This window comes from Brassica napus, chromosome C8 (genome assembly GCF_020379485.1).
Source record: "Brassica napus cultivar Da-Ae chromosome C8, Da-Ae, whole genome shotgun sequence".
Taxonomy (NCBI): domain Eukaryota; kingdom Viridiplantae; phylum Streptophyta; class Magnoliopsida; order Brassicales; family Brassicaceae; genus Brassica; species Brassica napus.
The window spans coordinates 3,211,523-3,226,900 of record NC_063451.1 but is presented as its reverse complement, the minus strand read 5'-3'; the positions used below and the strand labels follow the sequence as shown (position 1 = coordinate 3,226,900).

Sequence of the window (15,378 nt, the reverse complement as noted above, 5' to 3'; positions counted from 1 at the left end):
CGTGATTGTGGCGGTGGCGAGCACTTGGCGAGCAAGGTCTGGGTAGAGCTCATGTGTTGTATAGCACAGAGGAGCTATCCCTATGGCATGTAGCGTCTCGAACACGTCCTCGTCGATCCCAAGATCAGCCAGAGTCTCCGCGTGGCAGAAACGAGTGGGTAACATGTCAACCCGGAGGAGGGCGTTGTAACGCGCTGCTGTTCCCTTATCCCATCCCTCGCAGTTGAAGTCCAAGAGCAGTGGGCTGTCGAGATCAATCGGTTCACCCTCTTGTTCACGGGGCCATGGGTAGGTCGCGGAGGTTTGATGCTGTGCTTGCGGGGGTGGCGTACTGCTCGTGCAGGTCGCTTGCGTTCTTTTGGCTGATTGCTTAGAGTGTGCCATCTGCAAAGCAAACAAAATAAAGCTTTAGTTCTGTTATGCGCACAGAAGAAATGGAATAGAACAATTTCCATCCCTCCTTATGCAAACCGTAAATTACCTTGACACGACAACCAACAAATCGAAACTAAACCCAATAACTCCATTCAACTATCCACAAACCGAATCCAAACAGTCCTATCAATTGCAAATCGAAAATGTGAAATGAATCATGAGTTCATCTTCTAAATCAACCCTAACAGCAAAAGGAAAAATCGAAATCAAGTAGTTCAAAAAGAATCGATCTGTGAAGCGGTTAGAATGATGAACTTTGCAAACCGAGTTTTGCGATTTGGATGGGGATTGTCGAGCCTCTTACCTATTGAAAATGGTGAAATGGACTGCAAAAACAGAAAGAACTCGAAATTCCAAATGAGTGAGAAGCAAAAACCACTTAAAATAGATGAAGATCAGAGCTTTGGTGGTTGCTTAAAAATCGCAAGGGTTGGGAAACAGTGTACGGCGGAGTGAAAAAGGGGAAGGTGGAAGGGTGGAGCCTTAAATAGGCAAAGCCCTAACTGCCCTTCCTTTTTTATTTTTTATTTTATCTTTTGTTCGGAACACTTACCTGGAACAGACAATGGGTTGTTCTACCAGAAGAATAGTCCTTTGGTTGTTCTGACTGAAGTGTCCGATTTTTTTTTTCTAGTTTTTGACCTACAAAATAAATCTCAAAAGAAATAAAATAGACTATAGAAAACAATGTACACACTAACCAGTGGGTTGCCTCCCACCAAGCGCTTGGTTAAAGTCATTAGCTTGACTTGGATCAGCCAATCAGGTTCTGTAGGCTCATAGGGCATCGTCCAGCTTAAGTGACCAGTCCTTTCGTGAGGTGTTGACAGTTTTCTGGAGAATGCTCTTGATCTCCCTGTTGGAAACCTCAACCTGTCCACTCGTCTGTGGATGATAAGCGGTCGCCACCTTGTGCCTTACTCCATTCTTCTTTAAGAGGCCCTGAAATGCCTTGTTGATGAAGTGTGTTCCACCATCGCTAATGACCACTCGAGGCACTCCAAATCTCGGAAAGATGATTGAGCTGAACATCTTAGTCGCCGCTTTTGCATCATTAGTGGGACTCGCCATTGCTTCTACCCACTTAGATACATAGTCAACGGCGACGAGGATGTACTCGTTCTTGAAGGATGGGGGGAATGAGCCCATGAAATCAACTCCCCAACAATCGAACACCTCAACCTTTAGAATGTAATTCCGAGGCATCTCATTCCTCTTGCTGATGTTCCCAAGTCGCTGGCATGCATCGCATCTGGCTATGTAGGCGTGAGCATCCCTGAACATAGTTGGCCACCAGAAACCCGCTTGAAGGATTTTGGAAACTGTTTTGAATGTAGCGAAGTGGCCTGCGTAAGAAGAACCATGGCAATGATGTAGGATTCTGGGATATCTGCCTCTGGAACACACCTTCTGAACAAGCCATCCTTACAATGTCTGTACAAGTACGGTTCATCCCAAACATAATGCCTTGCCTCCCTTAAAAATTTCCTCTTGTCGTTTCCAGTGAACTTAAGAGGTTGCTTTTCAGCATCAAGAAAATTCGCAATCTCAGCAAACCACGGGATGTGAGAGTACTGCTTTTGGATCGCGGCGACTGGCTGTTCCGCGATGCGAGAACAGTCGGATGTAATTCGCAGAGGTTGTTCCGCGAAATGCAGACCAATCGCGTTGACGTGTTCCACTGGGTGTTCTTCATCAAGAGCTGTGTCGTCCTCAATCTTCATTCTGGACAAATGGTCTGCAACCCCATTCTCGACCCCTCTCTTATCTTTTATCTCAAGATCGAATTCTTGGAGAAGAAGAATCCACCTCAACAACCTCGGTTTTGCATCTTTCTTTGTGAGCAGGTACTTAAGAGCAGCATGGTCGGTGTGCACAATCACCTTAGATCCCACCAGGTAGGATCTGAACTTCTCGAATGCAAAAACAATAGCCAGAAGTTTCTCCTCAGTCGTAGCGTATCTGCATTGAGCTTCATCCATGGTTTTGCTTGTGTAATAGATTACATGAAGTTTCTTATCTTTGCGCTGCCCAAGGACTGCTCAATCTGCAAAATCGCTGGCATCAGTCATGATTTCAAAAGGGAGATCCCAGTCTGGCGGTTGTACTACAGGCGCGCTGACTAGAGCTCTTTTGATGGTATGGAACGCAGCTAAGCACTCACTGTCGAAATCAAACTTGATCTCCTTGCAGAGCAATCTGGTGAGTGGTCTCGCTATCCTTGAGAAGTCCTGGATGAACCTTCTGTAAAAACCCGCGTGACCCAAGAAACTCCTGATAGCTTTCACAGTTGTTGGTGGTTGCAAGCTCATCATTACCTCGATCTTTGCCTTATCCACCTCAATGCCTTTCTCGGAGATCTTGTGCCCCAGAACAATCCAATCCCTGACCATAAAGTGGCACTTTTCCCAATTGAGCACTAGATGTTTCTCCTCACACCTTTTTAGTACCCTGCACAAGTTAGACAAACAGACACTAAAGGAGCTTCCATATACACTGAAATCGTCCATGAAAACCTCCATAATGTCTTCAATCAGGTCAGTAAAGATTGACATCATGCAGCGCTGAAATGTCGCTGGCGCATTGCACAAGCCGAATGACATTCTCCTGTAAGCGTACGTTCCATAGGGGCAGGTGAACGTCGTCTTTTCCTGATCGTCTGGATGGATAGGGATCTGAAAGAAACCTGAATAACCATCTAAAAAACAGTAATATGGGTGGTTAGCCAATTTCTCAAGCATTTGATCAATAAAAGGGAGTGAAAAGTGATCATTTCTGGTTGCTGCACTTAATTTTCTGAAATCAATGCGCATGCGATGTCTTGTCACTGTCCTAGTAGGGATCAATTCATTCTTTTCATTTGTGATAACAGTGATCCCACCTTTCTTAGGTACTACATGAACAGGGCTAACCCATTTACTATCATATATGGCATAGATCACACCCGCTTCAAGAAGTTTCATAATATCTTTCTTAACAACATCTTTTAGATTCAAGTTTAACCTCCTCTGATGTTCGACAGAAGTCATTGATTCATCTTCTAGGTGTATTCTATGCATGCATAAATCAGGTGAAATGCCAAGTATGTCAGCTAGTGAATAGCCTAATGCCTTACGATATTTCCTGGGCTCACACAAAAGCAATGCAGTTTCCACATTATTTAGTTCAGCGTTCACAATGACAGGATAGGTGGAATTCGAACCTAAGAAAGCGTACCTGAGCCCCTTGGGAAGGGGTTTTAGCTCAACCTTGGGAGCTTTAAGCTCGCTCCAGGGATCATCTGGTTGGTCCGGCGGAACAGGCAAGTTCGGTGTAGGGGTCGCTCTAGCTGGAGTGTTCTCGTCCCTGTTGCTTGCATCCTCCAGACTTAGACTCGCTACCATTCTTCCCATACTCCTTGCAGAATCAAGCATCTTGGCATACCCGTCTGCATCAATGTTTACGACACTCTGCTCGGCCTCAGCTCTTACTAGTGCAAGCTCAAGTGGGTCTTCTGTAAGAATCTCTTCGATCATTCCTTCGCGAGGTTGCAGCGGGTCAATCCCTTCATCAACCTCAAAGGTCTGCCCATCTAACGTCGGCTTTTTTACAAGTTCATCCATCTCGAATTGCATGACTATGTCCCCAAGATTCAGATCAATCTTCCCTTGTCGCACATCAATGATGGCTCCAACAGTACATAGGAATGGTCTTCCCAAGATGAGAGGATCCTTAGACTCTTCTTCTAGCTCCAGAACAACGAAGTCTGCTGGAACAGAGGTGTTTCCGACTTTTACTTGGAGATCCTCTAGTATACCAACTGGGGATTTGACTGATCTATCCGCGAACACTAAGGACATCTTAGTTGATTTGAAATGCGTGTATCCTAGACGTCGTGCTACGGAGTAAGGCATGAGGTTCACGCTGGATCCAAGATAAACCAAGGAGCATGCAAAAACTGTCTTTCCAATCTGGATAGAGAGGACGAACTTGCCGGGGTCTCCTCGCTTCTTTATCTGCCTGTTCAGAAGCACTGCGCTGCACTCCTTGGAAACTGTCATGAATTCGCTCTCCTCTGATACTTTTCCTGAGATCAATCCCTTCATAAAGCTGCGCATGGAGGGCATCATCTGGATCGCATCCATCAAGGGGAGTCGGACGGTTAGGTCCTCCAGCATCTTCATGCACTTCATCTCCTCTTTGTCCTTACGAGTGGCCTTTGCTGGAACAGGGTAAGGGACTTTAGGAATGTATTCGTGAGGAGGAACAACCTCTGTGATCGGGTGAACAGCTTCAGCTGGTTGTTCTGGCCCTGGCGAACTTGTTCCAACTTCTGGTTCCGTATTCCTCTCAACTGCCGGGGTATCGGCTGATAGTTGTTCCGACTCTTTCTGCTTCCCTTTCTCAGCCGTGGTGAACCTCCTCTTCTCCGGCTCGGAAAGTTGTTTTCCGCTCCTCAGTTGAACTGCATTGCACTCCTTAGGATTTTTGTCTGTTTTACCAGGTAGAGTACCTTGCTGCCTCTTGACGCTCTCAGCAGTCTGAGCTATCCGAATGTCCATCTGTCTCATATGGCTCGCAACATTATCGTACTTGGTGCTCAAATCTCCGAACATATGGTTCATTCTGGTATTGTTCTCCCTTGGAGCTGTTGTCCTTGGAACAGCTGCTGCAACATGACCTTTGTCTCATCTTACGGAGCAACGATAGGAGCGGAGGTAGCTGGTTGAGGATTCTGGTGTTTCTGCATCTGGGGTGTGTTGTTCTGCGGTTGGCTTAGAACATAAGCACGGGGTTGGTAGTTCTTTTGATACCCGGCATACTGACCTTGGTTACTCTGTGCAGGATCAGTTGGTTTATCTTGCTTAGGCCAGAAAGGCTGTTGGTTGTTCCGCACGTTAGGGTTTGGGTGGTAGTTATTGAGCTGCCATCCTTGCCCATTCATGTAGCTCAACTCTTGCTGATCGTCCCCAGATAATTCAGCTTCAAACGCCAGGTCACCGACACTCTTCTCAGGAGTTGCTTCTTCCATTTTGAACACTTGGCTTTGGTTTCCCTTAAGCAGTTGGTCCACCTTCGCTGCGAGATCATCTATGCTATTCACACTCTTCGAGCGGTCATGCTCCTTGTTCTTGTTCAGTGAACTTGATGCCATGTTCTCAATCAACGCAAACGCACCAGGTGTGGTTTGAGTCATGAAGTCTCCATTACTAGAAGAGTCAAGGGTGTTTCGGAACTCATAACTCACTCCATCGTAGAACACCTCCAATATATAATCATCATCAAATCCATTGTGTGGGCACTCTCTCTAGTATTCCTTATATCTTTCCCAAGCATCATGAAAAGGTTCATCAGACTTCTGCTTGAAGTTGGAGATTCTGTGCCGTAGAGCCGCGGTTTTGGACTTTGTGTAGAAGTGGCTCAGGAATGCTGATCGAACATGGTCCCATGAGGTGAGAGAACCGGTTAGGAGAGATTGCAACCAGCGAGAAGCTTTCCCATCAAGAGAGAATGGGAACAATGTGCATTTGACATAATCTGGTGGCACTCCATTAGAGCGAGAGAAATTGCAGAACCTCTCAAAGGCCACTATGTGGTCCATTGGAATGTCTGAAGTGAGGCCGCTGAACGTGCTCTTCTGTACCAGACCTATTAGTGCAGGTTTGATCTCATAATCTTGTCGAGTACAGGTGGAGGGCTGATGGGGGAGCGGTTAGTAGCGAAGTTCCGTGGAAGGTTTCGCTCCCCAATAAAAGCACCACGCTCTTCTCGCGCGGCGTTCACGGCTGCTTGTTCCTGAGCAGCTTGTTGCTGATTTTGGATGGTCTGCTGCATCTGCAACATCTGCTGTTGCTGAGTCTGCATTTGTTGTTGAATGAGTGCCAATGCAGCAGTGAGGTCATCCATATTGCCGTGATCACCCATGTTGGTGTCGGTTGTTCTTGGCTGTTGACGGTTCTGTCTTTCTAATCTTGCGAGTTCGTCGTTGGTCAGTTGATGCAGTGGTCCTTGTGCGTTGCTCCGAGTATGCCTACTGGTCATGCACTTGGATCATCGGTTCCAACAAATAAATAAGGCAAGTTAGATATTTCAGACCAAATATTAAACCGAAAAATAAAGGTAAAAGCTTAGTCCCCGTCGCAACGGCGCCAAAACTTGATTCACTAAAAATGAATCCTTACTACTGTCAAGTTAACAGTGGTAATTGTAATATTTGAGATTCAATCCAGAGGACCAGTTTACTCTTTACTCTTATGAGTTCAATAATAAGCTGAGAAAAAAGTGGAGTTTTGAGAATTAATTGTGATGCAAGTAACTAGAATACCAAGATGGTTCAAATTCGATTTAAATGAAGCCGGCTTAGGGTTATTAATCGGGTGTCAATGCAAAACTGAACAACTATTCAAGTGCAATGAGGTGCAGTCTAGAACTCAGATCACTCGGCTAGACCAATCCACTATCGTGGTCTTGCTCCCTTTGCAGATCGGTCTTGAATCCTAAGTTCTCACTTGGAATAAGACGCGATAACAAGCCTTAGAGACAAGATCTGATTAGTTCACTTAATACCCTAATATCTACTCTCGATGATTAGGGATACAAAGCTCATTCAATATATGTCAATTTATCTCCTAAGCGGTTAGCTAGGTGATTAAATCAGAAATCGAATATTAAGTGATCAATTCAATTTAAGCAGTAAGAACAATATGAATGAAGAACAGTTAAGATCACTTATTTGTGTTCAGTTCATGCGGCTAACACCCTACAACCCTAAGCAAGCTTAGCCTACTACTCAATCATAAAGCAGGATGACACAGACATGGTTTCTGAATAATACTGCATATAAAATAAAGTAGAAAGACAAGGGTTCAGGATGATCTTCTCGTGAGGATGAAGTCTTCTCCCTTACAAGATGCTTAATCCAAAGAAAATAGTTCTAGGTCTCTTGCAAAACTAGCGTAAGAAAAAGAAATGATAGCATAGACCTTTTTATATGGAGGAACTGGTGGTAAAGAGATAAGAGAGAGTGGAATCTAGGGCAAACTTTCGGAATAGGAAGTTTCCTTAATGATCGGGAACAGTCAGACGCTTGTTCTCTTCGGGAACAACCTTCGGGTTGTTCTAGATGGCTGTTCCGCATCGAATCCTTCAAAACGACATCTGACTTCCTGAATCTCTCTTATTTTCTCTTTCACCTCCTCCAAACCTGGAATGATATCAATTAAACACGAATTAGGACTGAGAATTAGCTCAAAGCACACATATAATGGTATTAAAAACACTATATATCAATGCTCGACATGCCATCTCATCCCTCCGGCAGTCTTCTCAAATTGGTACAATCTTTTCAATCTGTCTATAATTGGTAGGTACCACATCCTTTGGTACAGCACCTTATTACGTCCTTGTCCTTGCGGCTTGAATCGTGGCTTCTTGCAGAATCGACATTCTTCTAACTTCTCATCATCTCCCCAGTAGATCATGCAATTGTCGATGCAAACGTCTATCATCTCCGAAGACAACCCAAGACTATAAACCAGTTTCTGAATCTCATAATAAGAATCAGCAGACACATTGTCTTCCGGTAAATACTCTTTAAACAAGTCTACCCATTCATTCATGCAACTTTCAGGTAGATTGTGATCAGTTTTGTTATTCATCATTCTATCAGCCAACGACAATTTAGAGAGACCTTCTCTACAACCACTGTAAAGTGGCTGATTCGCAGCATCTAACATTTCATAAAAAAAATTTGCATCTATGTTAGGTTCTTCATCTTCATCATGAGCTACGAATGCATTAGCTACCATATCATGAACTCTATCATAATCTACCATCTGCTTCTCCTGATGGTAACTATGTTCATTATGCAAATGATGATCAACCGGTTCTTCCTGAAAATTGCTATTACTACTACTAGCTTCATTCTCATAATTATAACCTTCTCCATGTTGAAACCAAATATAATAATTTGGCATAAAACCTCTATTTATTAAATGCTTCCAAACATTTTCACGATTTGCCAATTTCGAATTGCTGCATTTCCGACAAGGACAGAACATCTTACCGCTTTCTTGGGCGAGCGGTGTGGAATCTGCTTGATGCATAAATGTCTCCAGCCCTTCGAGGTATTCTTTCGTCACTCTCCCGTTAGCATCTTTGTGCATATACATCCACCTCCGCAACTCGAAAATATTCTCGGAGCCCGACATTTTTTTTCTTTCACGTTTTTATTTTATTTCTTGTTAGTGTGTTTAAAATGATGTTCAAACGTCCATATTTATAGAAAATTTTCGAATATGGTAGTTGAAATTTTACTAGGAATTTACGACGAAATTTAGTTAGGTAGCCAAAACAAAAAATGTGTTACAACTACAAAGTTGGTGGACTCGAAATTTTGTCGTTAAGTAAACGTAAAATATTTCCTCGTAAAGTAGACGCTATTGTTACGTCGAGTTTACGAGGAAACCATTTTTCCTCGTAAAAACCACGTTATGTTACGTCGTTTTTACGAGGAAATCGTTTCGTCATTATTTTACGACGAACTAACGTTGATTTTAAATTTCCTCGTAAGATACTTGTAAAGTCGACATAAATTTACGAGAATTAATTTTCCTCGTTAATTTTCGTCGCTATAGTTGTGTTTTCTTAGAGTGTCTGCTCGATACTCCGCCGGGAAGTACGAAGAACTGTCCAGAAGCTAAAGAAGGTTCTGTCCGAGTCAAGATCAGTCTGTCCAGACGTGTCAGTTTCTACATGATCAAGCAGAGGTTTTGTCCAAGTTGAGATCAGTCCAGTCCAATCAAGTAGTCCATTGGGTTTTGGCCAAGTCCTTTCCGATCAACCAGCTGCTTATCGGCATAGAACACTGTGAGTTGGCTTGTTTGAATTCCACTTGGAATTTAGGCTAGTTTGTGAGTTGGCTTGTTTGAGTTCAACTTTGAACCTAGGTTAGATCAAGTCTGCATATAGAGTAGAATTCTCACATTATTGCATGATAGAGTCCTTAGGGTTATTTATTAAATCAGACTCAGCTTAGCACGGGCTAGCTAAGAATAAAGGAATTAAGACTGAGTTAATAACCTGACTAGGACTAGGATACATCATGATTTATATTCTTTTGTGTTGATATGGTTAAGTGCATGTTCCCATTATCTTTAACGATAGTTTCGTAGCAGGAGGCCGAACTATCTGGGTAACAGTTTGATTGAGTAGATTGATTGAGTAGATTTAATTAAATGCTTGCTCGTTTAATTAATCTTGTTGATTGAGGTTAGTCATCTCTTCGTAAGGGAATGACTAACTGGTTGAGCTGTTTACTGATGATATTGTTGTTAGTGTTGTAGAGTTAGAGTGTGATGCCATATAGCTTGTGTGTAACCCACCACGCTAGGCATGTTTAGGGGTTGATTAGTGTTTCCTCAACCTCGTACCCTGCGGGTTCAAGGAAACCCTTATTCGCTGGATCGAGAGCACTCAGAGAGACGTGGTCATGGCCTATGGTTGAGTGGTTACACGGACGGGGTAGTAGTGACCAGCAGTGACCCGACTGTACTGGGGTTGTCTCGCGGTGACCCGACCGTACTGTGGGCCACGATCGTCGTGTAACAACCGGCAGTGTCCCGACTATACTGGGGCTGTCCTGCGGTGACCCGACTGTGGGCCGCGTTCGGTTGAAAGTTCCTTCTCCTAGTCTTTGTCATAGGGAGAAAGAATATTGCCGAGGATGATGAGGAGGAACACCAAGTTACCATTTCCCGAGTTAGAGTATTGTGTTGTGTTAGAGTGTCGTAGAGGGTTATGGAACCCTTGAGTAAGCGTAGCACCGATATATGGTGTTATGGGTTAGATCGAGTCGTAGTTGATTAGAGTCTTGTTATTGTAATTGTGGATTGGTTGTTGACTTGTTTTAATGCAGGTTCCCGTTACTTGAAGCTAGATCATGGCAGGAGGCCAAGTCTAACTTAGTAACGGTTTGCCTAGCCTTAGCTTTTATTGCATGTTAGGGCTAGATTGATTGTTATTTTGGGTTATCCGGGTTAGAGTCTAGGTTGCAGGTAGAGGCCGCCAGCTCACTGAGTGACTTTAAGTTACTCATCCAACTCTGTTGTCCTTTTCACAGGTAGCCTTAGGTAAGGACGATCAGATAGCTTGGTGCTGGACGTTAGGACCGCCGGAGTAGATTTCATGCCTTTTGTAAATGGTATTGTGTTATGTGTTTAGTTGACTCGATTTGGCATTAGGCCGGGCCCAGTCTTGAATTATTCAATGTATAAATATTTCTTAAATCAATAGAAGTAATTGTTTTATATGCGCATCATGAATACTCTGATATTTGACTAGTTCGGTCTAACACAACGTTAGGTCGTGGTATGGGTTGAAAAGCCTTACACCTTGATCTAATGGAAAACGCTAACTCTTGGTACGGGTTGCAAAGCCTTTGGCCTTGACTTAGCGGGACGAGTTAGTGGATGAACTGGTCTAAGTCATGGAGCAAATTTTGTGATTCTGACCGGATCATTCCTATCCCGTCACGTAGCGTTTGCAGACAATGGTGTTGGGTTGGACGGTCAGTCATGTTCTTGTTTGATTGTTGGCTTGCCGGTTGGCTCATTCATCTCTAATCCTGGGTGTTGGAGGGTCGATCAGTCATGTTCTTGTTTGATTGTTGGCCGGTTGGTTGACTATATATCTAGTACAGTTTGGGGGTGTTACAGTCACACTGTTTGTGTCAACCAAAGTCTTAATTACATGTGTATTTCATGTTCGTGATGTAGGATTGATTATAACTCGACAAATAAATCGAATCCAAAAATCCGAACTGAACTTCTCCCGAAATATAAAGGTTACGTCACGGTTATCCAAATGGTGGAACTTACTCAGCTTTTCCAATGTTATCAAATTTAAACTTACTTTGAAAGTGATGTCAAAATGACAAAAGGCCATGTTTTATTCTTACATTTTCGTTTTGATAGCATGTTGCAACGGTTGAGTACGAAAAGTACATTATTACATAAAATACATATTGTATTCATCCAAATTAGGTCAATTTGTTACTCAGTGAATTATAAGTTTTTTTGTCATATGAATATTCAAGTTATTTACATAAAAAAAAACTAAAAACCTAATAATAAAAAATGTCGGGAACGTGAATGTCTAAGCTTTTTATATTTTAGGAAATATGTAAAAACTATTCATGATCTTTTCGGTTGACAAAAAAATAATTCATGATCATTTCGTTCTTGATATTCCATACGAATCCCTTTTGTCCGAAGCACCACGTGACAAATAAAGGCAAGACAGTAATGACAGAACAAGAGGAACAAGAAAAATAATGTGAACCATAAAAGACGAATACATTAATTACAGAAATCCCACTAGAGGAACGGGGATGGCGGAGTGATTACTCCGACGGCCGTTCCCCACCGCTAAATGTTGAATAGGCGGCGGAGGACGGTTACGGAAAGCTACTTCGATTGATTCTGCCACGGCAGCGACGAAATCTACTGTTAGTTTCACCAACTCTATGCAAATCTCAAGTTTCATAGTCACCATTTTGGACAAAGAACAACAATTTTTTCTTTTTAATATTCTTTTTGGTTTCTGCTTCTCTCTATTTTCCACGTCTTCTAGATATAGTGCTCGTCTTTGCCAAGTCTTGCATGAAAAACCAAAGGTATATATACCAGTACTGATATATACAAATATCCAAATTATTATTTTATTTTAATGGTTTATGATAATTGGTCGACGAAAATATAACGTGGCATTTACTTGCAAGCAATTATTAGCAAGTTTTTGTTTTCTGTTCTTTGGAAGATGCTTTGTTGGCCTTTGGTTTATACGAAGAGCCAATAATTCCAAGGGAACGTTTCTTTGCATGCAAGATTGCAAATATATGTATATATCCTTACAGAATACGCACATGGGTAGTATAATAACGTATCGGCCTAACTAATTTAAATATACTAGTACTCCCTCTATTCCTGAAAGTAAGATTTTCTAGAGTATCCACGCTTATTAAGAATTTAATAAATATTTATAATTTAAATTACTTTTTACTTTATTATACACTTTCCAATAAATTTCCACCAATGAAATTTAATCAATTCAAATATTCTCAATTAATGTTCCTCAAAAGTATAAAAAAGTACCTTAACAATATAGAAAATCTATCTTTGTAGAACAAGAAAAAAATCTAAAACATCTTACTTTCGGGAACGGAGGTAGTATATGGTATTATGGTGTATTAGTGTACAGAGAAGCAAAGATTCTTAAACATTAAATAAATCCACCTAACGGACATTTAAATCACGTTGATTCTGAACTTGAATCTATATATAGTAATGCTGTTCGGGATCTGAATTTATAATCAATTAAATTCATTTTTTTCTTCTAAATCAGCGTGTTATTAATAGCTTCATTAATTAACTAGGACACAAATGTTGTTTATACAGATTTTTTTCATGCATAGCTCCCGCGAATATTGATGTTATTTACTGATCATATTATGCAAACGAAAAAGATCGGATAAGCATTATCGCGATTCAACCAAGTTGCTTTGGTCTAGTGGTATAAGAGCTCCAGCTGGAGTGCCCGCCCCTGGGTTCGAGCTTTGGCCACTACGGAATTTACATGTGGGCTGCAGCACCCGAGACCGAAGACCGTTACACGGTGAGCCACATGGTGACGCCCTGGCAGCGTCCATGCTCACTTCGGTCTCTAGTCTGAACCACTTCGGTGAAGCCAGGATACTCGGTTAGCAAAAAAAAAGCATTATCGTGATTCTACGGCTTTAGTTAGATGGATCAGAACGAAAAATTACGCTGGTGGGTGGGTCAGGAGGACAGTGGGACAACGATTTGTTCTTTGTTTTATTTCTATTTAAAAATAATAATATTTTGGTTTTCTCAAATATGTGCAATGTGTGACATTAGTTATCAAATACTCTAGGGAAAATTACCAAATATGACTCACAACTTGATTTCAAACACAAAGGTAAACCAAAAACTTGAATCAAATGCAAAATTAACCTAAAAGGCTATTGAAATTACAACCAGCCTCTTGTGAACAAACAAAAAAACCGAATTTTTACGTTTCTAACCCCCGTAAGTCGTCTGGTCTAGTTCTACTTAGAAATAATTTAAATTTTTTGTAAAAAATATTTTGATAACTGAAAAATTGAAATCATGTAATTAACATATGATTTAAGAGATATAAATTAAGATATAACAAAATTTAATTGTTTTCAACATAGATGAGTGAAAGTAGTGAGTCATGATATTCTTTGGTTTAGGTTTTGTCAACATATGTTGTAGTATTGTATGTGTTCTTAGGGTTAGATTTTTGAATGCATAAATATTTTTTTGAAAACTTTAAAAATTACCTAAGTGTGTTTATTTCTGTGTATAGTAAAGACTATTTAAGTATAACTACGGCTTTATAACGTGGTTAGTTAGTTAATTTAGTCAATTTAGTTTATAACAGCTTTATAACAGTATTCAACAGAAGACTTACTAGTAAGTCGTCCAAACCGGACCGAACCTTTAATTTTACAATGTACTTTTAAACCTAACCGGATTATTTACCGGCCATATATAAGGTGTTTTTTTATTCACTGTTTCGCGAAAATCAGAAAACCCTAACGAGGTTTCTCTCAAAGGCGATTTCGAAGGCGATTTCCGCCGATTCTCTCTAATCCATCGTTCTCACCGCCGGTTATCTCTCCGCCGTTATCACCGTCGTTCTCACCACCGTTCTCACAACCGCTTCCTCTATTTAAGATCCGAGAGGAAACCCTAGCGCGCGTTCTCTCAGAGGCGTCTCGTTGAACTCCGCCGCCGGTAAGTTTTATCTCTTACTGTCGAGTGATTGATTGAGGAAAAGATGAACATAAAACTGGAAGTCTTGGAAGACTTATAATTAAGTCGTCTGGAAAGTCTTACTTTCCAGACGACTTAATTATAAGTCTTTCAGCTGGAAAACTTGCCAGACGACTTAATTATAAGTCTTTGATTGTTTGAGATGATTGTCTTTGATTGTTTTGCAGGCAAAAAAAAATGGAGATGCCAGAACTCCCCCGTAGGATATATACATTAGGGGAAGAGCCCCCCACAGTGCATAGCATTTCGTATCATACTTGTTGGACGTTGCATGCTGCTTTAAAGAAAGCTCTTCATGATGACGAATATGAAGAGCTGAAGGAGTCGAAGTTGGGAGTTTTCATCAAGTTCCAAGAGCTGGGATTTGATTGGGTTTCAAGGCTGGTTCACTACATGCTCGGTTTCCAGCTGGACATAAAGAAGAAGTATGAGCTGTGGAGTCTCGTTGTTCCACAACCTGTGAGGTTTTCACTGTTAGATTTTAAAAACCTTACTGGTCTAAGCTGCGAGTACATCGAGGACCTTGAGAGACCTCACTGTGTTGTTACAAAGGAGTTGACTTCTTTTTGGGAGATGTTGGGAGTTCATGTCGAAGCTGAGCCATCTACTCAGGAGATAATAGCAGCATTTGAGAGATGCGAAGTGTGGTCTCGGGATGATCGCAAGCGGCTCGCGTACCTTGCCATCTTCACTGGATACATTGAAGGGAGAAAGTATTCAACCCCTACACGGGTTAGTCTGGCAAGGCTAGTGATGGAGCTAGAACAGTTTTAGAATTATCCATGGGGGAGAGTTGCGTTTAACGTGCTGATGGACTCTGTGAAGGGCAGAGATATTTCGGGTTGTTACACTATTAATGGGTTTGCGCAAGCTCTCCAGGTCTGGGTGTACACAGCTCTTCTGGAATTTGGTGTTACTTATGGTAATCCTCTCCCAAACAATCTGTCTCCACCGATACTGGCTTACAAGGGTCGCAAAGGACGCAAACAGTTTAAAGAGGCTATCCTCAGTCAGGTATTTACTTCAATATGGACGACTTCGCAGAAAACTTATAATTAAGTTGTCTGATAAGTCTTCCAACTAG

General features: G+C 41.8%; 2 protein-coding genes and 1 non-coding gene across 3 annotated transcripts; 1 reads left to right on the top strand and 2 right to left on the bottom strand.

Moving 5' to 3' along the window:
• Positions 1–2,477: 2,477 nt before the first annotated feature.
• LOC106355846 lies at positions 2,478–5,039 on the bottom strand. The gene is made up of 2 exons (XM_048766634.1): positions 3,569–5,039; positions 2,478–3,121 (listed from the first exon to the last, which is right to left on the bottom strand). The coding sequence occupies exons 1-2, from the start codon at positions 5,037–5,039 to the stop codon at positions 2,478–2,480; spliced, it is 2,115 nt and encodes a 704-aa protein (XP_048622591.1).
• Positions 5,040–5,699: 660 nt separating this feature from the next.
• Positions 5,700–5,806, top strand: LOC125592166. The gene has a single exon (XR_007328013.1). It is a non-coding gene; the product is annotated as a small nucleolar RNA R71 (small nucleolar RNA).
• A 5,815-nt stretch (positions 5,807–11,621) lies between these two features.
• On the bottom strand, positions 11,622–12,093 carry LOC106443912. The gene has a single exon (XM_013885458.3). It carries the CDS (start codon positions 11,965–11,967, stop codon positions 11,776–11,778), a length of 192 nt encoding a protein of 63 aa, XP_013740912.2. The 5' UTR covers positions 11,968–12,093; the 3' UTR covers positions 11,622–11,775.
• Positions 12,094–15,378: the final 3,285 nt, after the last annotated feature.